This window comes from Aspergillus candidus (assembly GCF_002847045.1).
Source record: "Aspergillus candidus strain CBS 102.13 unplaced genomic scaffold BDW47scaffold_68, whole genome shotgun sequence".
Taxonomy (NCBI): Eukaryota; Fungi; Ascomycota; class Eurotiomycetes; order Eurotiales; family Aspergillaceae; genus Aspergillus; species Aspergillus candidus.
Window position 1 is genome coordinate 91093 of NW_020194073.1, and position 27183 is coordinate 118275.

A 27183-nucleotide genomic window follows, 5' to 3' on the forward strand; every position below is an offset into this window, starting at 1 on the left:
TAGTACAGGGCAGAGCCACTGGCCCACATCCGGTTTGTCCTCGTTTGTAGGCTTCCATGGCTCCCCTTGCCCCATTCATCCCATCCTGCTTGACTGGAAGCTAATAGTTCTTCTATGGTTTTTTATTTCGGACCGCGAATGATGTGACCCAAGTCATCATGGTTGATCGGTGGCTTGCTGTGAGCGAAGCCCCCGGTGCCCCACTGGGCCACTCAAGGAACAGATGCATCTCGACGCCTACCCATCCATCTACCTCTCCCGCAAGCCGACAGACTATCTGTCTGCTTATAGCATCATAATGACACAGTATAGAAATGATCGGCATTCGTTTTCTTTTGTTCCAGGCGATATCAGACCTTTCTGTCCCCTTGTCCCACCAGATATCACATCCCATAACACGGTCTCCCACTCGTTTCTAGTTCAGCTTCTTTCCTGCATCTCTTCGGGCAAATATTCGGGCATATTGGTCTTGTACCTTCTCATTCCACTATTCTTTATTGTTCCATTCCCCCTCGCTACTTTTTTCGGTGGCTCCTTTCTCTCCCAGCCCACTGGTCCTCATAATTGGATATCAGATTGGTCTTGAACGGCTCCGCTTTTGAGCAAAAAGAGGCCAAGAGGTGGAGAGGTGCAAATCACTCTCGAGGAAGTTCCTTTTTTAGAATCCTTTTTATTTTCCTTTTCCTCGCCGAAGCGTGCTCTCAGGTTTTCCCTTCCCATAAATACTCCTCTGGTCTCTTCCAACCACATGCGGGCTGTTTAAACAAGCCAGGAAGGGAAACGGTTCATTATACGAACCGTCTATGATGAAGTGGGGGATAGCGAGTTCATTGCTGGCGCTACTCGCAACAACAGCGACAGGCTGGCCCTACGAGGAATCTCTGGTTGACTATAACCTAAACGCCAACAAAGACGCTACCGACCCCGTCGACTATTTCCACACAGAATGGAAGGGTCACAAATATCACAAGTCGCCAAAGAGCTGGCGGTTCCCGTTCTACACCTTGTTTCTTGACCGATTTGTCAATGGCGATCCTACCAACGACAACATCAACGGAACCAGCTTCGAACATGATTTAAGCTCGACCCAGATGCGCCATGGAGGTGATGCGGTTGGCCTGGTTGATACATTGGACTATCTTCAGGGAATGGGAATCAAGGTATGCCTGTATAATTAAGGCTATTGATTCTTGTTTTCTGACAGCTAATTGTCGTTCAGGGGATCTACCTGGCAGGGACCATTTTGATGAATCAACCCTGGGGCGCCGACGGTTACTCCATCCTCGATACCACCCTTCTTGACCAGCATTATGGAAACATCAAGGTCTGGAGGGACGCAATTTCGGAAATCCACAAGCGAGGGATGTATGTGGTATTTGACAATACCATTGCGACGTAAGTGCCATTGGAGCTTCAAGGATGTTTCTCTGCCGCATTCAGGATCTGACAATAGCATAGCATGGGTGATTTGATTGGCTTCAAAGGGCACTTGAACGAGACCACTCCGTTCTCAGTCAAGGAATACGAGTCAGTATGGAAATCTGAACGACAATATGTTGACTTCCGCCCTGGCAATACCTACAACAAGACGTGTAAATACCCCGAGTTCTGGGACGAAACGGGGTTTCCGGTCGAGAAAAAGGTCGATGACAAGCTCGTGGGATGCTACGACAGTGATTTCGACCAGTATGGCGACAGAGAAGCCTTCGGTGTTTACCCCGACTGGCAGCGTCAACTAGCCAAATTCGCTTCAGTTCAAGACCGTCTGCGCGAATGGCATGATCCTGTCCGCGAGAAACTGATTAAACACTCTTGCATGATTATCAAGGCTCTGGATATCGATGGTTTCCGTTACGATAAGGCGACCCAAGCCACCGTGGATGCCCTTGCTGAGATGTCTGAAGCCTACAGAGAATGTGCTCGTAGCGTTGGCAAGGACAACTTCTTCCTCCCCGGCGAAATAACTGGTGGAAATACCTTCGGATCTATCTACCTTGGCCGTGGTAGACGGCCCGACCAATGGCCCGATTCCTCGATGGACGCTATGGGTATGACGAACAAGTCGAACCAGCAGTACTTCATCCGTGACGGCAGCCTGTCGGCCCTGGACGGATCCGCTTTCCATTATTCAATATATCGTACCCTGACACGATTTCTTGGGCTTGATGGCAATCTGGCCGCAGGTTACGATACGCCGCTGGATTGGACCGATGCGTGGAACGTGATGGTCATGACCAACGACTTGATCAACGCCAACACAGGCAAATTTGACCCCCGACACATGTATGGAGCGACCAACCAAGATGTGTTCCGCTGGCCCGCCCTTGATTTTGGTGTCGAGAGGCAATTGATGGGGCACTTCATCACGACTTTGCATCTCCCTGGGATCCCTATCTTGCTGTGGGGAGAAGAGCAAGGCTTCTACATTTTGGATGCAACTGCGCCAAACTATGTTTACGGCCGCCAAGCGATGTCTCCTGCTACCGCATGGAAAAATCATGGGTGCTTCTCTCTCGATGCCTCGCAGTATCACGACTGGCCAATCACCAAAGGTCGGGAAGGGTGCAATGACGACGCCGTTGCTTATGACCACCGTGACCCGTCTCATCCAATCAGGAACATTATCAAGCACATGTTCCAGATGCGACATGACTACCCTGTCCTTAACGACGGGTATTCCGTGGTGAAGCTGTCAAATCAGACTCGCGAAGTCCAATACCCGGGCTCAAATGGCACTGCCACGGAGATTGGCATGTGGTCGGTCTTGCGGGATCGAGTTGCGAAGGTCCAGGATTTGGGCACTGAAAGCGATAATCAACCCGTGTGGTTAGTGTACCACAATGCCAACAAGACCGTGGATTATAAATTCGACTGCAAGCGCAACCAAACGGCCTTGATTTCCGCTTTCACCCACGGAACGACCGTGAAGAACTTGTTTTACCCCCACGATGAATACGAACTTCTGGGAGGGCCAAAGGCTCTTCACCTTAACGGCTCCAATGCCACCAATGGCTGCCTCGAACATCTGACGTTCAAGCCTTTTGAATTCAAGGCTTTCGTAAACAAGGACAGTTTCCATGGTCCTCGACCCATGATCACCCAAATCAAGCCAGGTCATGATGTGCCCCAAGTGTCGAAGGTCGGTCCCAATGACTCAGAGGATATCGACGTGAGCATATACTTCTCTGAGAAGATGGACTGTGATGGTGTGACCAAATCTATATCTTTCCAATCAACCACTCATCAGGCTGGCAAAAAGCCATCAGTTTCCAAAGGAAGCGTCGACTGCAAAGCGGTTAATCCCGGCAAAACGAGCTGGACTGGTCAAATTCCAAACGCATGGGTCTGGTCGGCAAAACTGACGGGTGTATACAACGGTGTACATCGAATGACGGTGAAGAACGCGGCCAGCTCGTCTGGCGGCGGTTCTACGCATGCTGTCGATCACTTCTTGATCCGCGTGGGTCAGCGTGATAACCCCGTGGTATTTACATCGGCAAACTATTCCACCTCGCTATTGCAAGAAGAGGACGGTGGTAAGCTGCGCATCAAGCATAACGCAGCGGGCGCTGATAAATACCGCTATTCGACAAACTGGGGCACATCTTTCTCTGAGTGGAAAGACTACCACGGCGGTACGGACACCATCGAGGAACTTCCCTGGTCGGGGACAGACAAGCAAAAGTGGCAAGGGAAGCACGTGAAGGTCGAGTACTGGAGCAAGTTGAGTGGAAGCAGTGACTACGTTCAAGAGGGCGACGTTGGTTATGATCGACCTCGACGCTTCCCTCACCTCTACTTCAACGGCCCGTACAATCAATTCGGATACGATGCTGGGTTGGATAACAACGTCTACCAGGACAAGGACGGGCTGTGGTCTCGCAAATTCATGGCGGAGTACCCCGCCCAAGCTCAGTACAATGTCTGGGGGATGAACCCGGATGGGCAACCGGACCAGAGTTGGGTTTACGGTGATGTGGACGGGGACCTTGTCTTGGATCGCATGCCTCCTTCGTCGCAAAGTGACACGGTGGTCAACATCACGAAAATCCCCCCGTCGCCTTATCTCGGTTGGAATCTGCGCCTTGACGATAGCACTCTTCGCATTCACCTTGAGCCGGTAGGATCGCGGCCCACCCAGATTGCCATTTATGTTCTTCTTTGGCTTGTCCCGATTGCACTAGCTGCAGCTTGTGTTTACGCCTTCATGAAATCGTTCTACCAGGTCAAGTTCAATCAAGTGGGTGTTGTGGAGAAGAAATCCTTCTTCCGCGGAAAATTTGCCTCCGGTGCTGCTGGTGACTCGAGCAATCCCCTGACTCGTTTCGCCAACAAGTCGGGATTCCTCCAGAGTACCCCTGCCTTCGGCACAGAAGCCGCTCAACGACGAACCACTCTCATTGCCACCATGGAATACGACATTGAAGACTGGGCGATCAAAATCAAAATCGGTGGTCTGGGTGTCATGGCCCAGCTGATGGGCAAGCATCTCGGAGACCAGAATCTGGTTTGGGTTGTTCCTTGCGTTGGCGGCATCAATTACCCCAGGGATCAGCCTGCCGATTCCATGTTCGTGACCGTTCTTGGCAACCCCTATGAGGTCAAGGTTCAGTACCATGTGCTGAACAACATCACATACGTTCTTTTGGATGCTCCCGTTTTCCGCCAGCAGACGAAGTCTGAACCGTATCCCGCGCGTATGGACGACTTGGACAGCGCCATCTACTACTCAGCCTGGAATCAGTGTATTGCAGAAGCATTGAAGCGTTTCTCGCCTGACCTGTACCATATCAATGACTACCACGGATCTATTGCGCCGCTTTACCTTCTTCCTCAAACCACCCCCGTGTGTCTCTCGCTTCACAACGCCGAATTTCAGGGACTGTGGCCCATGCGAACCCAGAAGGAACGCGACGAGGTCTGTTCAGTATTCAATCTCGATCTCGACACGGCAAGACGTTATGTCCAATTCGGAGAAGTGTTCAACATGCTTCATGCTGGTGCGAGCTATCTCCGTGTTCATCAGCAAGGCTTCGGTGCTGTGGGTGTCTCTAGGAAGTACGGAAAGCGGTCGTATGCTCGTTATCCCATTTTCTGGGGCTTGAAGAAGGTCGGCAATTTGCCCAACCCGGATCCATCGGATACTGGAGCATGGAGCCGTGACATGCAAAACGCGACTGATGTCCAGGTGGACCAGGCTTACGAGGACAGCCGTGGAGCTCTCAAACGCCAGGCGCAGGAATGGGCAGGCCTTGACCAAAACCCTAATGCCGACCTTCTGGTTTTCGTCGGAAGATGGTCCCATCAGAAGGGCGTTGATTTGATCGCTGACGTGATGCCTGCTGTCTTGGAGGCTCGACCTAATGTGCAGCTGGTTTGCGTCGGTCCAATCATCGACCTGTATGGCAAATTTGCCGCGCTCAAGCTCGAGCGCATGATGAAGGTTTACCCTGGACGTGTGTTCTCCAAACCTGAGTTCACTGCTCTCCCGCCGTGCATTTTCTCCGGTGCCGAATTCGCTTTGATCCCATCTCGGGACGAGCCTTTCGGTTTGGTCGCTGTCGAATTTGGCCGCAAGGGAGCTTTGGGTATTGGTGCTCGCGTTGGTGGTCTTGGCCAGATGCCAGGCTGGTGGTTCAATATCGAATCCCCGACAACTGCTCACTTGCTGCAACAATTCAAGCTTGCCATCGGCAGTGCCTTGGACTCCAAGGCCTCGGTTCGAGCCAAGATGCGAGCTCGGTCTGCCAAACAGCGCTTTCCCGTGGCTCAGTGGGTCGAAGATTTGGAGATCCTACAGTCTACCGCTGTGCGTATTCACAGCAAGGGTCAGGCGAAGCTCAATGGTCAAGGTGCCACGCCCTCCGGATATAACACCCCGAGCGGAATGATGACTCCCCCGATTGCATCGACAAATGGTACGATGACTCCAACCGGAGTTCATACTCCTCCGCTGGGACATTCGCGCGAGGGAAGCTACTCGAGCGTCAATCGTCTTAGCGCTTACGGACCGCAACAGCGAAATACCATCGTGTATAGTCGCGATCCTAGTCCCGGTAGTAATGCTAAGCCCAGGTCTGGGCTGAGTCGGCAATTGTCTCTGGGGGTTCGCGCGGGACCCGGTCATCTTATGCATCGTGGACGCCGCTTGAGGCGCAGTCGCAACGGGAACAATGAGGACAGCGCTGCGAATTCCATGACCGAGGAGAGCAGCGATGATGACATCATCCCAAGCTACTATGCTGACGATGAGTACACTCTAACGCCTGAGCAGCTTGAAGACAGTCGCCGTTACCGAGGACACTCTAGTCAAGGATCATTGCCAAGGCTTCCGTTCCAGGCCCAGTCTACGCCCGATACTGACCATGACTCGATCACCGCCTCGAGACAGCAACAGTTGACGGAGCCCGGAAACCGTCTCAGCAGCGCGTCGGTCCTTTCCGTCAATTCGATCATTGGCGAGAAGAAGGATTACAAGCTGCAAAAGGTGGATCCTTTCTTCACAGACAGCAATGGAGATTACTACAAGGTATTCGAACAGCGACTCGAGTCTCTCAATGGAGCAAACTCGGAATCCCAGCTCTGCATCGAGGAGTACCTGGTCAAGAGCGAGAAGAAATGGTTCGACAAGTTCCGCGACGCTCGACTTGGCCGCAATCAATCGCCAGCTTCTTCAGTCTTCAAAGCCAAACTCGAAAACTCGTCACCCGTGGGCTCGCTTTCCGGCGATGACGGGACCTCTCGCGAGAGTGACCCCAGTCCACGTCGGCAGAAGGACGAGTTCCTTCTTGGCGATGATTACGTTCCCCCGTCCGGTTTGAAGAAGTGGATGCAAATTCGCATCTTCGACTGGCCGCTGTACTCGCTATTCCTCGCTCTGGGACAGATCATCGCCGCCAACTCCTACCAAATCACTTTGCTCACGGGAGAAAACGGTCAAACACCCGAGAAGCTCTACGGAATCGCAACTGTGTACCTGGTTACGTCTATCATTTGGTGGTTCCTCTTCCGTTATCTCAAGTCGGTCGTTGTCCTGACCATCCCATGGATCTTGTACGGTTTCTCCTTCATCATCATCGGTGTGGCGCACTACAGTGCCGACGGCTTCACTCGCAGCTGGGTCCAGAACGTCGGGAGCGGAGTTTACGCCGCGGCCTCATCCAGTGGTGCACTGTTCTTTGCTCTCAATTTCGGAGACGAGAATGGTGTTCCGGTTCGACAGTGGGTTTTCCGCGCTTGTATGATCCAAGGTAGCCAGCAAGCCTACATTATCGGGCTGTGGTACTGGGGAACGACCATCTCTCAAGCGGTCACCGATGGTGTCGTTAACCCCCAGGGTAATATCACGAACACTTGGAAGATGACGTATGTATCCTCACGGCCAGTATATCCAAGTCTGCTAACCATCTCTTAGTGCCATCTGCATCCCCATCGCCGCTTTCCTCTGGGTCATAGGTCTGCTTGTGTTCTTCGGACTGCCCAACTTCTACCGCCAGACGCCCGGAAAGGTCCCATCATTCTACCAATCCGTCATGCGCCGCAAGATCATTCTATGGAACTTTGTGGTCGTCATCCTGCAAAACTTCTTCCTCAGTGCACCCTACGGACGAAACTGGGCCTGTAAGTCCACCTCTCCTTTTCCCTGAATAACAACCAACTAACCACCCCCGAGTCCTCTGGAGTTCCACCCACGCCCAACCCTGGCAAATAGGCCTTCTCGTCATAGCCTTCTTCGGCGTCGCCTGGGTCCTACTGCTATACATATTCGCCCACCTCTCCAGATCCCACAGCTGGATCCTCCCCGTCTTTGCCTGCGGCCTGATCGGCCCCCGCTGGGCCCAAATCTGGTGGGGTGTCTCCGGCATGGGCGTGTTCCTCCCGTGGGCCGGCGGTTCCGTAGGAGGCGCTCTCGCTTCACGAAGTCTTTGGCTCTGGCTCGGCATCCTAGACGCCATTCAGGGTCTCGGATTTGGCATGATCCTGCTACAGACCATGACAAGACTGCACATCTGCTTCACGCTGCTTGCATCTCAGGTCCTGGGTTCCATCGCTACGATCTGTGCCCGTGCGTTCGCGCCGAACAACATCGGGCCTGGGCCCATCTCGCCGGATGTCACGGCTGGGCCGAGCGCAGTAGCGAACGCGTGGTTCTGGATTGCCATCTTCTTCCAGTTTGTTATCTGGTAGGTTCTCTATCCTTTGTGTCCTTCGGTTTGAGTACTAATGCTCTCTAGCGGTGGTTTCCTCCTCTTCTTCCGCAAAGAACAACTTACCAAGCCTTAGTGCGCATGCACTTCAGATTGCCAGCAGTATATACCACATCCTGGCAATGACCCACCAGGAGAAGACTCGCATGTCTTGTCTTGACTTGAGGGGTTGTTGCCCTTTCATTTTCGTCATTAACACCGGATACATAATTACGCCACTTGAATAATGTCTTTTATCTTGATTGATTGATTGAAGCGAGCACAGAAGCAGAGGTTACGTGAAGAAAGAGACATACAATACAGATAATGAGCACGCAAAAAGAGAAAGAAGAAGCGAACAGGCCGAGAAGAGCAGAAACAAAACCAAAAAAAGCCCCCAAAAAAAGAAAAGGAAGAAGAAAAGGGAAGAAACGAGCAACTACTCAGCCAATCCTAATCCCCCTGTACATTAACCCACGATCCATATCCATGACAGCCACTTCATGCGCACCCACACGTTGGATTTATTCCACATGTTGATTGATTTATTGATTGTTTACTGCACGAATCGGATGCCATTACGCTCTTTTATCTGATTGATTGATTGATTGATTGATTGTCTACGGAACCTGTTACGCTCTTTTCATGATTATTGCTGGTTGAATGGGTCGGAATTGAGCCGAATGGAATTGAGCTAAATGAAGCGATGGATTGAACAGAAAAGAGATATCATGTTGTTATCGTCGTTGTTTATTCATTATTGGGTGGTCAGCTTTTGAAGTATCTAATCTGCTTTTCTTATTTTCATTTTTGGTTCTTGAGATGTTATTGTTGTGATTTTTTTTATCTTGTCTATCTGGTTGAGGACTTAGTTCTCTTTTCTTTAATGGAGAAGCATCTGTTTATGGTGTGCAGGTTTCCAAGTATCGTGACACGATTGATTCCACTTGGTAAAGACCAGATCAGATCAGATTGATCTATGTAGAACCAATAGACGTATTGAAGTTAAGGAGGCTAATACACAATTTAGCACTAAATAATTGTCATTTTGAGCCCTCAGGTATATGACAACTAACTAAGATTTATGCGAAAAAAAAAATAAAATAAAATAAAATAACCAAGGTTTAAACCCGGAACCATCCCAATGCGTTCTCGTTCGTGTATACAGCATAAACAAGACTGACTATCATCCGCGTCTAATCCTGAAGATAACCCAAAATGAGCCGAAAAAAAGAAGAAAAAAAAGTAATTAAAAAAGAAGGGGGAAAAAAAGGTAATCAAGAACTACAGCATGGCGGTCGTATCAGTGGAGTGAGTATCCAGTTGTTTTACCACTCCAGAGGCTCGTCCTTGACGTCTCCGCGGTTGGTCTTGGGGACAGGAGCAGCCTGGACCATGCTTGCGCCGCCGCGGGTGCCGCGCTTGAGGTAGGCCGAGCCGTCGAGCCAGGGGGTCTCGAGAGTGCGCTGGATCTCGAAGGAGCGGATCTTGCTCTCCATCTGGAGGGTGAGGCCGATGTCGTCGAGGCCGTTGACGAGGCAGTGCTTGCGGAAGACTTCGACGTCGAAGGAGGCGAGCTTGGTGCCCTGGGCATCCTTGATCTCCTGGTTGACGAGGTCGACTTCGACCTCGCGGCCGGCGCGGGCTTCGTCGGCGATGGTGCGCAGGTCGGCCTCGTCGGGGATGACGATGGGCAGCATGCCGTTCTTGAAGGTGTTGTTGAAGAAGATGTCTGCGAAGGAGGGCGCGATGATGCACTTGATGCCGAAGTCGAGGAGTGCCCAGGGGGCGTGCTCGCGCGAGCTGCCGCAGCCGAAGTTGGGGCCTGTCACGACGAGGATCTTCGAGTTGCGGTAGACGCCCTGGTTGAGGATGAAGTCAGGGTCTTCGGCGCCGTCTTTGTAGCGGAGTTCGTAGAAGAGGGCGCTGCCGAGGCCGGTGCGCTTGATGGTCTTGAGGAATTGCTTGGGGATGATGGCGTCGGTGTCGACGTTGGAGCGGTCCATGGGGGCGGCGATGCCCTTCAGGACGGTGAACTTGGGCAGACCGGCGCTGGAGCCGGCGGCGCCGCCAGTGGTGTTGGTGTGGGGCTCGTTGTCGGCGGGCTGGTCCAGGACGCGGTCCAGCTCGTCCTCGGTCTCGACGTCCTCGGTTTCAGGCTTGACGTCGACCTTGGGTTCGACCTTGGCCAGAACGGGGCTGGCGGAGATGTGCTCGCGGACGTCGGCAAGCTTGCCGACGATGGCGGCCGTTGCGGCCATGGCGGGGGACATCAGGTGGGTACGGCCTCCGGCACCTTGGCGGCCTTCGAAGTTGCGGTTGGAGGTACTGGCGCAGCGCTCCTGCGGCGAGAGGATGTCGGGGTTCATACCCAGGCACATGGAGCAGCCAGCCTCTCTCCACTCGAATCCGGAGTCGACGAAGATCTTGTCGAGGCCCTCGGACTCGGCCTGCTGCTTGACCAGGCCGGAACCGGGGACGATCATAGCCCGCTTGATGTTGGCGGCGATCTTCTTGCCCTTGACAACCTTGGAGGCGGCGCGCAGATCTTCGATACGGGCGTTGGTGCAGGACCCGATGAAAACCTTGTCAACCTGGATATCCTTCATGGGCGTGCCGGCCGTCAGACCCATGTACTCGAGGGCACGCTTGCAGGCAAGCTTGCGGTTCTCGTCCTCGAAGTCGTCGGGGCCGGGAACCACCCCAGCGATAGGGATGACATCCTGGGGGGAGGTACCCCAGGAGATGGTGGGGATGATGTCTTCACCCTTGAGCAGAACGTTGGTGTCGTAGTGAGCACCTTCGTCGGACGCCAAGCTGGTCCAGTGGTTGACAGCCTTCTTCCACTCGGCGCTGTCGACCTTGGGCGCCAGGGGGCGCCCCTTGAGGTACTCGAAGGTGATCTCATCCGGTGCGATCATGCCAGCACGCGCACCCGCCTCGATGGACATATTGCACATGGACATCCGGGCTTCCATGCTGAGGCCGCGGATGACGGAGCCGCAGAACTCAATCACGGCTCCCGTGCCACCGGCAGTTCCAATCACACCGATGATGTGCAGGACGACATCCTTGCTAGTGACACCGGCAGGCAGTTCACCGTCGACCTGGATGCGCATGTTCTTGCTGCGGCGGGTGATCAGGGTCTGGGTCGCGAGGACGTGCTCGACCTCGCTGGTACCAATGCCGAAGGCCAGGGAACCGAAAGCACCGTGGGTCGAGGTGTGGCTGTCACCACACACGACCGTCGTTCCGGGCAGGGTGAAACCCTGCTCGGGGCCGATGATGTGGACGATACCCTGGCGCTTATCGCCCATTCCAAAGTATGTGAGACCGAAATCCTTCACGTTCTCCTCGAGGGTGGCGCATTGGAGGCGGGAGTCGTTCTCTTCGATGAACTCGTTGACATTCTTGAAGTTTTTCCTGGAGGAGGTAGGGATGTTCTATAGCATGTCAGAATTGCTCTTATTGGGGTGTCTGTTAAGAAGAAGGAAAAGACTGTGTTTGATACATACGTGATCAACGGTGACCAAAGTGCAGTCCGGCCGGCGGACCTTGCGACTGGCGTTCTTGAGACCCTCGAAGGCTTGCGGGGAGGTCACTTCGTGAACCAGATGTCTGTCAATGTACAGCAAGATGGTGCCATCTTCCTGCTCGTTGACAATGTGGTGCTCCAGGACCTTGTCATACAAGGTCTTGGGCTTCTTATCGGCGCCAGGCATGAGGGGCAGAGAAATTGAGTCAGGTAAGATTATGGAGATATTCGGTGGATGTTAATGAAGGCGAGAGGAATGACAGAGATACTCCAGATACTTGAGAGGAGCCGTCTGCGTTCTCCGGGCGTGTAACAAAAGAGTGATCTAGAGATGGATACTCGAAAGAGCACAAGAGCAACATTTTAACCGCCGCCCATAGGGCCGCGATGTCGCTGCGCGGCGCCCGAGGGGCTGGCCCGATCTCGGCTGGTCAGCCACCAATCGCTGGGTGGCGATTGGCCTATCCCGCCCCCCTTGGCAAGATTCCTGCCCGACATCGGCTGGCTGCGCGCTTAGCCCCGGAGCATGACTAACATTCGGGCCGTGATTGGGCCTGAGGCTCCACTTGGCACGAAAAAGGCTTGGTCTATACCTGAGGTTTAAGGCTGTTAGGCTGCGCACTTACGAGGCGGTTTCCCCATAGCGCTATTTAAGGGCCGTCTGTGCGGGTGCTTGATTCATGGTGGTCACGTGGCTGTTTATACTCTACCTGTTCTCCTGTTCTATATCGCCGAGTTATTTAAGCTCATAGCTGTCATCAATCTCTAAACAAGAAAGCTAAGTACAAATCATGAACAGTTTATCGCGTCCGCGGAAATGAAAGCTGGGCGTTGGCAGCCAGAAACTGACACGTGACCTGACCTGTCACGTTGGGGTCCTCGCCGATGAAGTTACTCGGGAATCCCACATCCAGCGGCTTGACGCTCTCCAGGGAGGCGATTTGCTCGGGGGTCAACTTGAGGCTCAGCGCGAGGATGTTGTCCTGGAGGTGTTTGACCTTCCGGCCACCCACCAGGGGGTAGACATTGGGGGCCTTGTGCATCACGTAGGCCAGGGCCACAGCCGTCACGGACTCGATGCCGTGTTCCTCGGCCACCTTCGACAGAGCTTCACTCATCCGCAATTCATCATCCGTCTGCCCCGCTGCTCCGAGTAGGTTGCGTAGCCCCTCGCCCTGCCTCTTTCGCTCCTCCAAGGCTTTCTTCGACTGGAACTTGCCACCGCCCAGCACGCTCCACGGGGCCAGAGCCATCCCGAAGTGACGCGCCATGGGGATAATATCGCGTTCGAAATCCCGTTGCATAACGTTCCATCGGCCCTGGTAGATGCTGAAGGGCGTCTTCCCGTGGTCCCGAGCGTAGGTGTTGGCGGCGCTGACGACCCACGCGGGGGAATCCGAGATTCCAAGGTACATCACCTTGCCCTGTTGCACCAGAATGTGCAGGCTGTCCATGATCTCCTCAATGGAGGTCGTGTAGTCCCACCAGTGGAGGTACAAGATGTCGATGTAGTCGGTCTGCAGCTTGCGCAGCGAGTCGCGCACGCTCACGTTCATACTGCGGCGGTGGTTCCCGCAGTGGTTGGGGGCCTTGCCCTTGCCCAGTGCGTGAGACCTGTAGTCGCTGGTGAACTTGGTCGCCAGTACGATCTGGTCGCGGTTTTTCCGAGCGGTCATCCATTCGCCGAGCCATTCCTCGGATTGCTCGTTCTGGTAGTTGTTGGCTGTGTCGATGAAGTTTCCGCCCGCTTCGAAGTAGGCATCTAGTAATTCGAAGGAGGACTCCTTGTTCATCGATCCCATCCCTTCCGACCATGCGTCTCCGATGGACATCGCGCCCAGCTGCAGTGGAGATACCCGGACCCCCGCCGTCGAAGAGAGGATGCGGTAGCGACCGAGCTCGGTGGGCGGCTCGGGGGCGGGTGCAAAGGTAGTGGACATCTTGAAAACTGCGTGCGGTTGAAGGGGTTGTTTTTGGATTGAACTGTCAGGTGAAAAGGTAAGAATGATTTGGGACTTGAATTAATCGATCGAACTGGAGATCCTTTGGCTGCTGTCCAGTTCGAATACCCCAAACATGGTCGCAGCTCTCTTCTTATATACGATTCCGTCTTCGGAGCTCCCCAAACACCGCGTAACTCCGACGTCATCACGCATTATCACCGTCAATGACTTTGAATTGAACAGCACTTGAACCATAGTAGAATCCTTGGGCGTTTCGAATCCAGGACCACAAGGTCGGAATAATGCAACTGGATGACACAGGTGGGGCGACGAATCATGGGTTACGTCATGACAATCGAGCAGAAGGCTGGTACGGGGTAGTCCCCCAAACAGTATCGATTGGGATAGCTGAGGTTATTGGCGAAACCAGAAAGGTCAGAAGCGATGGGAGCTCCCTGGGGAGGAGATCAAGACGCGGGGGGAAACACCACCCGGGGTTAAAGACGGAGTTAGATTCGAGTGGATCGTAAGCGGGTCCGCTCCCTCTGGCAAGTTCCCCACGCAGTAAGTAGGCAGTAGGCACTAGGCAATGACTAGTGGCTTTTGTCCCCTCTTTCTCAAGATTCTAGGAATAACAAAGTGAATCAGGCATGGTAGCTAGGCAATAACAGCAGATATTATGGAATCTCCGGTCAGCGGACGGAGATAAGGCGGCAATAACCGTACTATCGAGGTACTGACTAGCTGAGGTACTTCCAACCAGGCTTCTTTACTGTTGCTGTTGATAAGCACGGATCAGCTGGCCTATTGACCAAGAAAAGGAAGCAGTTGAGCATCCATCCCTGCTGGGATCATAGGAATCAATTACCAAAACGACCCAGTACCTCGTATATCCCCCATGAAGCTAGTCTGTACCAGTATGTTGGCGCCACGGTTGGCTCCCAAAGGATGTAGGCATAACACTGAGCCACGTTCTCAATTAGAGGGTTTATCCGGAGCTGCCTATCTTTCACAGAAACACATCGGTGTGCTTGTCAATCAAATGCACTGTGGTATATTCAATAGCTTGCTATTGGTGTGACCGTGTCCTTGTATCTGCTTCTATGCAACGTTGGCTGCTAAATAGTCTACTTTTTCTCAGTCTGTTGCCTTGAAAATCTAAGCAGATAAGTATAGGAGAAGTTGAATAAATTCCAGCTCAAGCTAAACTCCAAAATCAAATGCTCGATTATCGTCTCGGAACACCACGAGCGCCAGACGATGGCGTATGAAAAGACCAATGAATCCGCAAACGATCTGAACCACAACCATATGAAACGCAAGCCGGTTCTCCCTCATGGGACCCATCCACACGAGCCACAGATTTAAAATCGTTAGGTTTGTCGATTCCACAATCTGGCCCTTGTCGTTTCTCGTGATGCGCATCAGCCGTAACCGGTGTAGAAGCTCCAAGGCCGCTGCGATCAATGGAGAAGGTGGGACGGTCCATTCCGTCACGGACGCATCCAACAACCCAGTCATGGAATTGAATTTGGGCAACCGGTGCCGAGGACAAGGTATCAACTTAAACAGTTGAGGGGTCGAGTAAACGAAATTGAATATTTGCGGGATGAAGAGGAGAAGTAGTGTCTTGCTGAAGTGGCCGAGGATGCCGACGACGGCAAACACCATCCCCGCGAAGTAGCAGTACGTGTCCCCGACAAACACCTTGGAAGGGTACCAATTGTGGTAGAGCAGGGCCGTCGACACTCCAACGAATGGGAGGAGAAAATAAAGTGAGAACAGATGCGAGTCTGTGGCTGGATGCGGGAACGGGGTGATTGGTGCAAGGTACAGCAGGTCGTTGACGATCAACAATACTGCAATGACCAAGGACTGGGCTACTTCAACCCCATTGATGCCCGCCAGCATATTGATGGAATTGGGGCAGAAAATAGCCACAGCCGCCATGTACATGTAGTACAGCCACCCGAGGTCGACAACGGCGCCCAAGTACGGCTGCAATGGAACCGGTACAACAACGTGGGTGACACCGAAATCTACAAAATAAACGATCAACATTGGGATCGCTCCGAATGCAGGAATGAGGACTTTGTGTCTCCATCGGATGTCAAGAAGGTCATCTCCAATGCCGAGGATGGCAATGCACTGTAGGGAGAGGACACCGGACATATAGGACGCCAGCTGCGATCATCAGCACTTGCCCACTGTAACAACCGGTCAGAAGGATAGGTCCGTAACAAACCTTTTCGTGAGGGAATCGGTGTAGCATCCGGCCAGTCTCGACATGCTGGACCTCGACGACGACATCTCGATTGCCTCCGCCAGAGGTAGCCGCGACAATGTCTTTGTAGAAGGCAAATGGGATGAAGGATATGATTGCTAAAAGATAAACAATGGCACAAACCGCGCCCATTGTCTCTGGTCTGAGGAACTCAGAATAATTAGTCATCGAGACGTCGATTCTTATGTGATATAGCTCCAGCACGAGAATAAAGAAAGGATCGCTGTCCATACATTTCGGGTCGTCTTGGCTTGGCCATGTCCCTTCCCTTCAGCCCGGCTTTCATGAAGACCGGACCTAACCATCTGATCATGCTGAATGTCACGACATATGCAATTCCACTACAGGCAGCGGATGCCACCAAGGGCGCGCCGTCATCTTGGAAAGCGTTGGCGAGTATGGCAATGCAGATCCCCGTGAGAATTAAGAGACGCCAAATCTCCCCATTGGAGAGGGAACCTGACTGTGTTGAATTCATCACGAGCTTATACGCTCCACCTTACCACATGGATTTCTGTTGGACTGGTCTTCCATCAATACATCAGTTACCATCGCACCTCTGTAAAAGGCCAGATCTACCAGGGACAAGGGCAGTATAATGCCGTTCTGCCGAATAGACCTGACCGCCGGATCAGGCGGTAAGTAGCCTGCAAACGGTGCCCGAGGCACCGACGTCAACAGTTTCCCTAGAGCGGAATAGTGGAGGTAGTGTGTTATGTAATCTTCACTAGCCAGGCGCATTAATGCGCGGCGCGCTTCACATGTAAAGGAATACATATTGATCTTCGCGCATGGACAGGAGCCATCACAATCAACTTTGAACTGTCTGTGGCTAGTAAGCTCGAAACTACGTGTCTCGTTGCCCTTTAGATGCCATAGATGCACAGCTAAGTCTGGTCGCGGGAAACAGTTGTTTGGAAACACCCAGGCGGCTCGGAATGGCGTCTGGGTTCGCCGATTTCGATGCCGGTCATCGCGACTTGGTACTGGTTACAAAGTTCAATTTCTATGGAAATCGCATTGTCACGGCTTCTTCGGACCACCGGATGAAGGTGTGGGATCAGAAGGATGGCCAATGGCAGCTGACTGATACATGGCGTGCTCATGATGCTGAGATTCGTGATGTGAGCAGAAAAGCCATTTCCACTAACGTTGTTCTTCGTTCTGATCTAACTTCCACTAGGCAGCATGGAATGGGCCATTTACGGGACAGCATATTGGCACTGTAGGTGAAGACATGAAATGCAAGATATGGCAAGAAGATGTCACGCAACCCCCACACTCGGGCAGGCGTTTCAGGTCCATCTTCCGAATGACAGCCCCACAGCGGCATCCGTTTGTTTCGATTGACTTTCGAAACATTGACCTAGAGACCTGGCTTGCTGTAATTACGCGAGATGGCTATTTGATTGTCATGGAGCCCGTCAGTCCGGATACTCTTGCAGACTGGCAGCCCCTTGACGAGTTTCGGGTGTGCAGTGCGCCTCAGAGAGGGGAGGAAACAAGCTTCAAGGTACAATTCCACCATGATCCGACTGATATTACACACTCGGTGCTGCCTTCTTGGGATCGCAAAAGTCTGTCTCTCGTGGTGGCTGCCATGGATAGTGTGAAGGTGTACCGCACCGATGCCAATCGTCGCTTTTACCACGCTATAGAGTTGAGCGGTCATGGTGGTCTTGTACGAGACATCTCTTGGGCCAATGGGTCAGTTCGGGGGTATGATCTCATTGCCAGTGGGTGCAAGGATGGTTTCGTTCGAATCTTTGAAGTATATACTTCAATATCGAGCAGTGGGTCTCAAAATGCAAATAACGACAAGCATGTGCAGCCTGCTGCGCAATCACCGTCGGTCCGTGCAACAACGCAATCAGGGATTGGTTCGGCACTGGCTAGTCGCGCACCGATGTCTATGTCTAGTCGCTCCACAGGGGGGGATTCGCAGTTCAAGCATACATCAAAACTTGTGGCTTGTATTGACAGTAAGCATCTGGATGTCTGGCAAGTCGGGTTCTCATATGCCGGTAAGTCTTAGTGTGTCCCTAGATAATGAAAAGCGAGGGATGATCAACCAACCTAATATTGTAAATAGGTGACTGTCTCATCTCATCCGGTGACGATGGTGTTGTGCGGTTCTGGAAGAAATCGCTGTCTGGCGAATGGCTTGAGTATGCCGAGACTGACATGGCCTAGAATGTGGCTGAAAACACTTTCAATGGGACGATAATCGGCAGTCGGCAAAATATGCCTTTCCCGACTTACATGGTTTATGGTGTTAGTGTCTTACAAGGATCCGTTTTTTTTTTTTTCTTTACTCTCTGGGTATTCGTACCTATGGGCGTTGTTGCAGTGGCCTATGACGGGTATGGGTCTATCTCGTTGTTTTGTTTGGTAGACATTGATTATACCCATTCCTGCTTGCTATATCTACTTAAACTCGAAACCTTCAAGATTTGCTCGTTTGGCTTTAAACCCGCGAAATGATTGGCTTTTTACTCTCTGTTTTTTGTCTTTTCCTTCTTTCCTCCTTCTCTCGCCTTTCGGTCTCGTTGCTGCAGTAAAGGAAGGACTACCTTACATCATCGCCTGTGCACCACATCCTTACTGAGGAAGTAGCGACAATCTCGTGCTGTTCTTGAACACCAAATTGCTGTTTCTACACTGGCTATGGTTCCCACCTTTATAACCTCCTGTTGTATGGTGGTATATCCTCCCCAGTCTCTCTTTTTTCGCATCCTTATGGACTCCTTGGACACTATTATTCTCAAGTCTCCATCATGATTGTCGGCCCTACCCTCGGAACAGGCCTGTTTATTGGGTCCGGTCCAGCTCTGGCGGCCGGGGGTCCGCTCTCCCTCCTTATATCCTACATATTCATATCTGTCCTGGTGTACTGTCTCACAACGGCCATTGCTGAAGTCGCAGCGCATATGCCCGCTGACGATGGCACTGCGGTAACACACACATACCAATATGGATGGAGCCATCTGGGCTTTGCGCTAGGCTACCTTCGCTGGTACTCCTTCGCCTTGATGGTCCCTTTCGAAATCACTAACGCAATGGTCAACATCGGTCTTTGGGATCCCGGCGCCCAGGTCGCCTTGCGTGTGGCCATCGTCTGTCTTGTCATATCGGGTTTCAATCTACTTCCCGAGAGGCTGTTCAAAAGATCCGAGGTTATGTTCACCGGATTGAAGCTTTTCACGACGGTGGGGCTTGTGATTTTGTCGCTCGTGTTGGCCAGCTTCCCTGGATCGCCCGCCGGAGGATTCCACTATTGGCGTAACCCCGGCGCGATGCACGAATATACCACTGGTGACTCTTTGGGTCGGTTTTTGGGTCTCGTCCAGTGTCTTGTCTACAGCACCGTGTCCTTCATTTTCACCCCGGAACTGATCGTCCAGAGAGCTGAGCAAGAAGTATCCGAATCAAAATACAACATCCTCCGTTCTTCCACGACAACTAGTATGATCCACTCCTTGCTCTACACCCTCAGCGTGGTAGCCATCGGTGTGATGAGCCCCTACGACGAACCGCGCTTAACAAATAATGGTCTCGGTGCGGGTTCGTCACCGTACATTATCGGTGTAGGAAGGATCGGTACCCCAGCATTGTCTATGATAGCAACAGGGCTAATATTCTTATCATCGGTGGCTTCTGGACGCTCGTTTCTCTATCTTTCTTCACGAACGCTGTGTTCACTGGCCGAGGCAGGGCATGCACCTACGGTTTTCAAAGCTCGAGCTACCTGGGGCGTGCCGCATGTGTCGATTGCCGCGTCTGCAGCGTTCTCGTCTCTCGCCTTTCTGTCCGCAGGAGAGCCCAGCTCTCTTGTCTATAATTGGCTCATGTTTTTCATAACGACCTCCGGTTATATCTCGTGGATGTCCTGGTGTATCGTCTACCTCCTGTTCCGGCGGACCACCAAAGCGCAAGGGTTTACATCCGTTCACCAGTCATGGATTCAACCCTACGGGACTTACTTTGGGATAGTCGTCTGCTTACTGCTGTCTCTCGCGAATACGCTTACCATCGCCGCGCCGTGTCCCCTGCCCACGACGGAGTCCATCCCTGCCTACATGGGGCTCGCTGTCTTCGTCCTTCTTTATTCGGGACATTTTCTGAATGCTACCGTCACCACATGGCGAGATTTCCGACGGAAAGGGAATGCTGTTGATATTGAGAAGCGGACTGATGCGACTGAACGGAGTGGGACAAGGCCGTGAGGCAGTCGACGATTCGGTGAGTGTCGAGGCAGACACCAGGTCTGGGGATCAGCTACCGGCGTGTCGGGTGGTCCCAAAGCAGCCGCTGCATATACACATTGTGTCTCTTCTTATCCTGCTAAACACGCTCCTAATCAACACGCGGTTCTCTACAGTATTTCTTTACTATCAAGGTTGATAGGACAAAATGTGGCGCGGATCTATCTATATAGATCACGGTATTCTCGCTCTAAAGGCCAAAGACAGCGCCAATTAAGATAGACACCATTCTCCTGTAAGATGGATTGAAAGAACGGTAGAAACAGAAAATCAAGTGACATCCGACGTTCAATGTTATGTCGACAATGTTCTGCTGGTCCGACCATGGGATATGCCTCAGGCAAAGGGCCCAAACTATTCGACTAGTACGTATTTTTTCCCATTTGCCACGTACGGAAATCTATCAGCCCCTAACATGGAACCTTTTTGGGCACTAGTTAGTTAGTAAAAAAAGGACCTTTAAACCCGTGGGAAAACCCCGTCGAAACATAACAGAATAAATAACGTTTGGGAAAATTGGGAAGTATTAGCCTGTTGTAATTAAATTAATATATAGGAAGAGTAGGAACCCTGTCCATTCGATTGCCTGTCTTTCCTTCCCCCTCCAGCCTGAGGGTTTGCGTTTTTACTCTTCTGCCATCACTTGCAGTTGGGTCGGTCAGTCTTTTGGTCGGTCAGTCTTTTGCTTTGACCAGAATGGCAATCTGTAGCATGGACTGGAGTTCAGCCTGTGCTAATACTGATACCATCATTATTAGGCGTCCGCCTCGTCACTTTACTTACCACTTTCCCTACCCACTCATTACTCCCTCACTCCCTCACTCCCTCTTCTCCCCTCTGATTTTTCCCCTTCCCTTTTCCGCCCCTAAGTTGACATGCTCTTCTTTCTTTTCTTCTCTGTGTCTTTTTCTCTTTCCCCTTCATGATCAGATTATACACTCTTCTAGGTGAATGCAACCTTTGTCTGGTGACTCTGGGTTTTATCTGTTACTCCCCTGCCTCACCCCTCTTACCCACCTCACTTTCGCCCTACCCTGGCAAACAAACATCTCACCATATCTCCCAAATGCCCTTTCTCTCCTTCTCTTTAGAGGAAGCTCCCCAGTTGCCATTCCTGTTTTTGTTTTTTTTTTTAATAAGGCGGCATTATTCAGATACCTGTCGAGATTTCTGTCTTCACCCCATTCTCTTCTGATCCCATGGGCGGCGTACGGACGGGGGCCTTTCTAATCTTCCTCGGGTCTGATTTTTGCCTACTGCCATAGCAACACCGCTCCCTCTACGGAGTACTCCTCTCACCTCTTTTCTCACCCTTCACCAATGCCTTCATTTTTCCATCTTTTTCTTTTCTTTTTTTTTTTTTTTTATCTCCCATCATACGGGTTAACCACGTTCTTAATGTCTGCCATCTGACCGCTACCCGCCCAGCTGGGCCCACCCGACGTTGGCCTGAAATACGGCCAGCGATATCTTCCATTTTTGCTCATCTTGATTTTGCTCATCTACTAATCACCATCACTTGATGCCTACTAATATTTCCCCTCTTCTTTATTGTTTTTTGCCACCCGTTGGGTCTTCGTCTTTCGACCTACTTTTCAGATGATTTGGAACCCTGCTTCGTTCCCGTCAGGGTACATGCATGGTCCCTGTTGGTGTTACTGGCCTCTTGCAGGCGAGTTGTTTCCCCTCTGCATAGTCCTGGAGATGACTACCAGAGGATCTAATCAACCCGAGACAAAACGGGCAGGGAGTTGGTTCCTGGTTGTGGTCTGGTATTCTCCTTCCGCAGGTGATCAGGACTCAGTGATCATCGACATATCAACTGATGTCGGAATCCACCCCCACTCCCATCCTCCTTCATACTCTCTCACTCTCACTCTCTCTCTCCATTCACCCATGGTTTCCTCGCTTGTTGCTCACATGATGCCGCTATGCCTGAAATGGGGTCTTGGCACGGTCGCTGCCTGCTGGGGTCCTGGGGCATCAATCACGGCCGAAAACAGTCAAGCGTCCTTTTCTGGCACTAACCCAACCAGGCAATTTCTTTATGTGGGCGGCCTGCGGCCTGAGACCTGAGGCTTCCCCCGTTCGTTTCCGTCGAGGAAAGAAAAGGAAAAAAAAAAAAAAAAAAGAAAGAAAGAGAAAAGTATGATGGCTGCTGCTGTTCCGGCCTGAGGTTGCTCATTCTCCCCTCCCCCCTCGAGACTAACAATCCATTCCTTGACGACAGATTGCCTTGTCTATCTCTACTCTAGTATGTCCCCTCTCCTTTGCCCCTCTCATTATTCTTTTGGAGATTCACTCTGGCTTCCCATCACCAAATCCAGATCATGGTGAAAAAAATTAAAAAATCATAATTAAAAGGGGGCGCAAGTTTCCATTCTTTCCCTTCCCTTCCCTTCCACCTTCCATCCCCCCTCTCTGTCTTCCCCATTTACTTACTGCTCCGGGAGCAAGCAAGAGCGGGTGGGAAAAAAAATTCCACGCTTTTCCTATTTCTCTCTGGGTCTGGGACGCGCCGCTTGAATGGACCATCCGTGGCTTTAGCCTCTCTCCTCTCTCTCTCTCTCTCTTCCTCTCTTGCTCTTGCTTTCGCTCGCCCTCTCTTCTCTTCTCTCCTTCTCTTCTCTTCCTCTCCCTACCATTTTATCTCCTCTTCTTACCTTCACCCTTTTGGCTCCACTTCCTCTTTCTTCATCTTTTAATCCTCTCGCCTATCCTTGGATTGCCATCCTTTCTTCTTTAATTATCCTTCTCCCCTGATTGTCTTCTTCTTCATTGCTCATTGCTTCGTCTCGTCCTCTCGACCGGTCCTCGAATCCCTACCATCGCCTGACCCTTCTCGACCTGACCAGTCCCTCGTCCTCCATCGACCTCGCCAACTTCCATCCTCGGCCTTTCCTCCATGCGATTCGAGTCTCACCCGTCCCTTGACGTTCATCGACCTTCGACCCTTTATACACTTCTTTCCCCCGGTCGCACGCGCCACCGAGGTACAAGGCTTTATTGAGGCTTCAAGCGTCGCCTTTTTCGTTCGCAAACTCTGGTTTCGATACTCGTCGTGTCCTCGATTAGCAGGGAAGACATTCTGGGATCGTTCTTCTTTCTTTTTTTTCTCGTCTTGGTTGCACGGTTATTCCCTACTGGCCATCTCTGTGTGCCCACCCCTTGTCGCTCATCCTCCGTGAGGAGCCCTGTCAGGATACGGTTGTCAGAAGCCGACGGTTGACATGCGTGTCGTGCTTGAAAGGTCATACTGAAAAGTTTCTCTCCTTCAAACCTAGTCTGCGCTTCTATTTACCTTGCCTGAGAGGGGGTATCTTGTCGGATTATGACAGATACCTCCCCAGTCGCCATCACGCATCCAACCACGGAGCCTCGCCCGGTCACCGCCCCCTTGAACTCACCTGCCCTCAACGGCGCCGTATCGGACTCTGCCGCCCCTGAAGAGGAGCCGTATACCATCAAATGCATCTGTGCCTTCGAAGATGACGATGGAAATACGGTCTTTTGCGAAGGGTGTGAGACCTGGCAGCACATAGACTGCTACTACCCTGATCAGCGCGTGCCGGAGGTTCACAATTGCGTGGATTGCGAGCCCCGATTGGTGGACAGCCGGCGCGCCACAGAACGGCAACGGCGGCGTAGGGAGCAGAGCGACGGCGGTGACCGGAAAACCAAACGCTCCGGGACCAAGAGCCACAAGAAGAAACCAAAAGATCACGGGGATCAGGCCAATGGGTTCCACCACCGATCGGAGTCGGGGACCCGTGATCCACCACCCGCGAAGAAGTCCAAGACGAACCATCGCCCCTCCGGGTCGGTCAGTTCCATGTCTGGCCTCCCCTCTCTCGCGCCCGACGGGCGCAAGCGGGGCGGGTCGTCGATGAGTCCGATCAAACCCTCGGGTCCTCTGATCCCCCTGTATTCCAGTGACTTCCTGCATCTCTATGATCGCGACCAGGGGTATTCGCACATGGATAGCAATCTCTTCGTCAACCTCCCTCTTGCTGCGGATCTGGCATCGTGGGTGACCAAGCCGGAGGCGCTGGCGAATGTGACCAACGGTCGGTCGGCGCAGGACATCTTCACTTGGTCGGACGCCGCCCTGGACCGGGGTCGCTGGCCCGAGTTGTCCATCGACTCGATCACGGACCCTGGTCTCGAGGTCGATGGCCGACAACCCACCTGGAAGATCCTCAAGACCCGGGATCCCGTGGGCAAAGATCAGATCGTAGGTGAGATCACCGGCAAGATCGGACTCCTGCGCGATTACTGTCTCGATCCCGGCAATCGTTGGCAGGAGCTCCGGCACCCCGAACCCTTTGTGTTCTTTCACCCGCAGTTGCCGATCTACATTGATAGTCGGCACGAAGGGAGCACTCTTCGTTTTGTACGGCGCTCTTGTCGCCCCAATGTCACGATGAAGACCTATATTACGAACGAGGTAGAATACCATTTCTGTTTTGTCGCGAAGGAAGACATCCCGCCCGGCTCCGAGATTACCGCCATGTGGTACCTAGATCCTCAGCTGTTTGAATCGACCAATGGCCTCGTTAAGCAGGAAACCAGTGAGTCGGCACAGGACGCGGCCGCCATCTGCATCAGCAATGTGCTGGCCCATTTCGGCGGGTGCGCCTGCGTTCCGCCCCCCAACTGCTTGCTGTCGAGCGTGGATCGGCGGCGACATCCCAAGGCGCTAGACTCCAAGTCTGCCGGTACCAAGCGGAAGAAGCCCAAGATCAAATCATCCAACATCTCGCCTGCGGCCAGTAATAGTCGTGCCGGCAGTGAGATGACCAAGAATGCCGACGACGATGACCAGGCGGACAGTCGTTCGACGTCCGACTCGGTCCGCGGTCAAACACACAGTCGCGATCTCACCCCCACGTTGCCCACGCATGATGGCTCGGGCTTCGGCGAGTCGGAGCTGTCGGCACGGGAAAAGCGCAAGATCGCGGCCGCGGAAAAGAAGTTTCAACAGTTGGAGCAGAATCAACAAGCGTCCCACAAACGAAGGAAACGGGTCAGCGGGCCGTCCCTCCAAACATCAGCCACTCAGCCGGGCATGCGTGATCGTCAGTCCTATTCGCCGTCGTCCGGTCCGTCTCCGGGGTTGTTCGCACGTCATGGCTCCCCACGGAGAGCATCCGGCCCTAGCACTCCTTCCGGTCGCCATGGGGGGAGTCCTCAGCAGTATGTGGATTCGGCTATCCAGACCGAGGTGGATAACAATGCAGGATTACCCCCGACCACCCCCACATCTGCGCTGTCGACGCCTCGTCGATCTAGTTTCGTTCCACTGACTCAACGACTGTTGAAACGATGCTATTCCGATCGCGTGCGTTTAGAGCAGGTTTGCCAACGGTCACCAGTTTCCCCAAGTGCGCCGCTGGCCTCCCCATCCTCTCTCAGTCCTCATCACGTGCCGCCTACGGTTACCACCCCTAGTGCACGGGGGGACAAAGATGTGGATATGAAGGATCTCGGCTCTTCCGCAGGGACGTCGTCCATTCGATCCGTCGGGCAAGAGGCAGACTCCTCGCCATTGTCCGCGCGGAGCTCTACCAAGCCACCAGCCCCTCCGCCGTGGCCATCGACCGCGGCTCATAATAGTCGAATACCTGGGAAGAACATGAGTAACTTTGGTGCCAACCTACGGGTCTCTCTTCCTCCCCCAGCGGCTCCCTCTGTCCATTCCGCCAGCAGTCCAGGCTCCGCTACAGCATCCACCGGCATGTCCCCGCCATCTACCCTCGACTCGTCACATCCTAATCCCACCACCCCTGGACCTGGCATCACGGCGCCCAGTCCGGTGAAGAAGAAGCTCAGCCTGGGCGATTACCTAATCCGGAGAGGGACACTATCAACCCCTACATCGGAGAAGACCCAAGCCCAGGCCACCTCGACGCTTCCACAGCAGTCCCCGCCTAGTCAACCCTCGGTCGATCGCGATGCACACGCGGTCGGCAATTCTCCGCGCCCGGACGACAAGGCTCCTCCTGTGTTAGGGGTGCCTAAGCCGGAGAATCCTCACTCACCAAACGTGGTGATGAAGGACGCCTCTAGCCACGTCCCGATCACGTGAGCCGGTCCTGGGGCTATCCGGCAGATCTCTCTTCTGATATCTTCTCTATGTGAAACCAATTTTTCGTCATCTTTGTTTCTTTTATTATTATTATTATTTTTTTTTCCATCTTGACTCTGTATCCGGTGGAATATGGCGTTCAACCGTGAGTTCGGGAACCGAAGCTTGGTTCGAGAAAAGGCGTATATGGCGTGTGAAAAGGGTGATGGGTTACGAAAATACTCTTAAGGTAGGAGTGTGTGCTAGGGTCTGGCTTTTTTTTTTTTTTTTTTGGGGTGGACCTTGAGGTCTACCTCGTGCAGCATTCCCTTCATGATTTGTCTTTATTAGCCTTTATTTTCTATTCCTTTTTTTTTGTTCTTATTCACTTACTGTTAGGCTGTTCTATGCCGAGGCTTCAGCTTGTTTGGGCAGGGTAGTAACACGAGTATGAGGTAGTTAACTCGAATATGACGAGTAATGATCGCCAATTGTCTTTCCTTTCCTTGTTTACTCATATTGTGGTCCACTGGAAGAGCCTCATGAGGTCATTATGACCCTAGTATCTACTATCTAGTTACGGACAGTCTGGAGAAATAAAGTAGCGGTCCGTGTTACTAGTTACTGTCTGTCTGTCTATCTGTCACGTGTACTCCGTACTGATAGACGCTGTGATATGGTTCAGTTCAGGACATGTGTGGATCAGATACGTCGCGATTTACGTAGTAGTGGAAGAAAGGAAACATCTACTACACTAAAAACATCCCAATGCACCTCTGTATGCTACGTAGTAGTCACGTCGCAGCGCCAGCCGCAATCACGATCTCGATTGATGACCTATGTCATAACCTTTGACGTACACTTATCTATCTATCTATCTATCCTTCCATCCGGGAACTATTA

The 27183-nt window shown here is 52.5% G+C and overlaps 8 protein-coding genes across 8 annotated transcripts; 5 read left to right on the plus strand and 3 right to left on the minus strand.

Annotated features, from left to right (window-relative positions):
• Positions 1-95: 95 nt before the first annotated feature.
• On the plus strand, positions 96-695 carry BDW47DRAFT_80325 (uncharacterized protein). Its single transcript, XM_024819894.1, has one exon. The coding sequence runs from the start codon at positions 224-226 to the stop codon at positions 584-586; it is 363 nt and encodes a 120-aa protein (XP_024668211.1). The 5' UTR covers positions 96-223; the 3' UTR covers positions 587-695.
• On the plus strand, positions 696-8398 carry ags2 (alpha-1,3-glucan synthase Ags2). The gene is made up of 6 exons (XM_024819895.1): positions 696-1160; positions 1220-1395; positions 1459-7365; positions 7415-7620; positions 7673-8183; positions 8235-8398. The coding sequence occupies exons 1-6, from the start codon at positions 804-806 to the stop codon at positions 8281-8283; spliced, it is 7206 nt and encodes a 2401-aa protein (XP_024668212.1). The 5' UTR covers positions 696-803; the 3' UTR covers positions 8284-8398.
• Positions 8399-9211: 813 nt separating this feature from the next.
• luA (3-isopropylmalate dehydratase LEU1) lies at positions 9212-12034 on the minus strand. The gene is made up of 2 exons (XM_024814221.1): positions 11702-12034; positions 9212-11629 (listed from the first exon to the last, which is right to left on the minus strand). Exons 1-2 carry the CDS (start codon positions 11906-11908, stop codon positions 9515-9517), a joined length of 2322 nt encoding a protein of 773 aa, XP_024668213.1. The 5' UTR covers positions 11909-12034; the 3' UTR covers positions 9212-9514.
• A 487-nt stretch (positions 12035-12521) lies between these two features.
• Positions 12522-14103, minus strand: BDW47DRAFT_134484 (aldo/keto reductase; the record flags this gene model as incomplete). The annotated part of the gene is made up of 1 exon (XM_024818101.1): positions 12522-14103. Exon 1 carries the CDS (start codon positions 13659-13661, stop codon positions 12522-12524), a length of 1140 nt encoding a protein of 379 aa, XP_024668214.1. The 5' UTR covers positions 13662-14103.
• Positions 14104-14867: 764 nt separating this feature from the next.
• On the minus strand, positions 14868-16480 carry BDW47DRAFT_134486 (UDP-N-acetylglucosamine--dolichyl-phosphate N-acetylglucosaminephosphotransferase; the record flags this gene model as incomplete). Its single annotated transcript, XM_024818102.1, has 3 exons — positions 16182-16480; positions 15910-16090; positions 14868-15848 (listed from the first exon to the last, which is right to left on the minus strand). Exons 1-3 carry the CDS (start codon positions 16424-16426, stop codon positions 14868-14870), a joined length of 1407 nt encoding a protein of 468 aa, XP_024668215.1. The 5' UTR covers positions 16427-16480.
• Positions 16481-16764: 284 nt separating this feature from the next.
• Positions 16765-18257, plus strand: BDW47DRAFT_112695 (putative nuclear pore protein (SEH1)). Its single transcript, XM_024814222.1, has 3 exons — positions 16765-17072; positions 17132-17972; positions 18041-18257. The coding sequence occupies exons 1-3, from the start codon at positions 16887-16889 to the stop codon at positions 18139-18141; spliced, it is 1128 nt and encodes a 375-aa protein (XP_024668216.1). The 5' UTR covers positions 16765-16886; the 3' UTR covers positions 18142-18257.
• Positions 18258-18433: 176 nt separating this feature from the next.
• Positions 18434-20415, plus strand: BDW47DRAFT_80343 (putative proline permease). The gene has a single exon (XM_024819896.1). The coding sequence runs from the start codon at positions 18726-18728 to the stop codon at positions 20172-20174; it is 1449 nt and encodes a 482-aa protein (XP_024668217.1). The 5' UTR covers positions 18434-18725; the 3' UTR covers positions 20175-20415.
• Positions 20416-23544: 3129 nt separating this feature from the next.
• BDW47DRAFT_120591 (putative PHD finger and SET domain protein) lies at positions 23545-27113 on the plus strand (the record flags this gene model as incomplete). The annotated part of the gene is made up of 4 exons (XM_024815509.1): positions 23545-23718; positions 23749-24660; positions 24691-26157; positions 27075-27113. 4 exons carry the CDS (start codon positions 23545-23547, stop codon positions 27111-27113), a joined length of 2592 nt encoding a protein of 863 aa, XP_024668218.1.
• Between the last annotated feature and the right edge of the window lie 70 nt (positions 27114-27183).

What these genes read in the sequence shown, in the direction of transcription:
- BDW47DRAFT_80325 (XM_024819894.1), top strand. Translation starts at nt 224, where the DNA reads ATGCATCTCGACGCCTACCCATCCATCTACCTCTCCCGCAAGCCGACA.
- ags2 (XM_024819895.1), top strand. Translation starts at nt 804, where the DNA reads ATGATGAAGTGGGGGATAGCGAGTTCATTGCTGGCGCTACTCGCAACA. An exon ending in TTTGACAATACCATTGCGAC is followed by an intron (nt 1,396 to 1,458) that starts GTAAGTGCCATT and finishes ACAATAGCATAG; the next exon opens with CATGGGTGATTTGATTGGCT. An exon ending in ACGAACACTTGGAAGATGAC is followed by an intron (nt 7,366 to 7,414) that starts GTATGTATCCTC and finishes ACCATCTCTTAG; the next exon opens with TGCCATCTGCATCCCCATCG.
- luA (XM_024814221.1), bottom strand. Translation starts at nt 11,908, where the DNA reads ATGCCTGGCGCCGATAAGAAGCCCAAGACCTTGTATGACAAGGTCCTG. An exon ending in CTTTGGTCACCGTTGATCAC is followed by an intron (nt 11,630 to 11,701) that starts GTATGTATCAAA and finishes GACATGCTATAG; the next exon opens with AACATCCCTACCTCCTCCAG.
- BDW47DRAFT_112695 (XM_024814222.1), top strand. Translation starts at nt 16,887, where the DNA reads ATGGCGTCTGGGTTCGCCGATTTCGATGCCGGTCATCGCGACTTGGTA. An exon ending in ATGATGCTGAGATTCGTGAT is followed by an intron (nt 17,073 to 17,131) that starts GTGAGCAGAAAA and finishes AACTTCCACTAG; the next exon opens with GCAGCATGGAATGGGCCATT. An exon ending in AGTCGGGTTCTCATATGCCG is followed by an intron (nt 17,973 to 18,040) that starts GTAAGTCTTAGT and finishes TATTGTAAATAG; the next exon opens with GTGACTGTCTCATCTCATCC.
- BDW47DRAFT_80343 (XM_024819896.1), top strand. Translation starts at nt 18,726, where the DNA reads ATGATTGTCGGCCCTACCCTCGGAACAGGCCTGTTTATTGGGTCCGGT.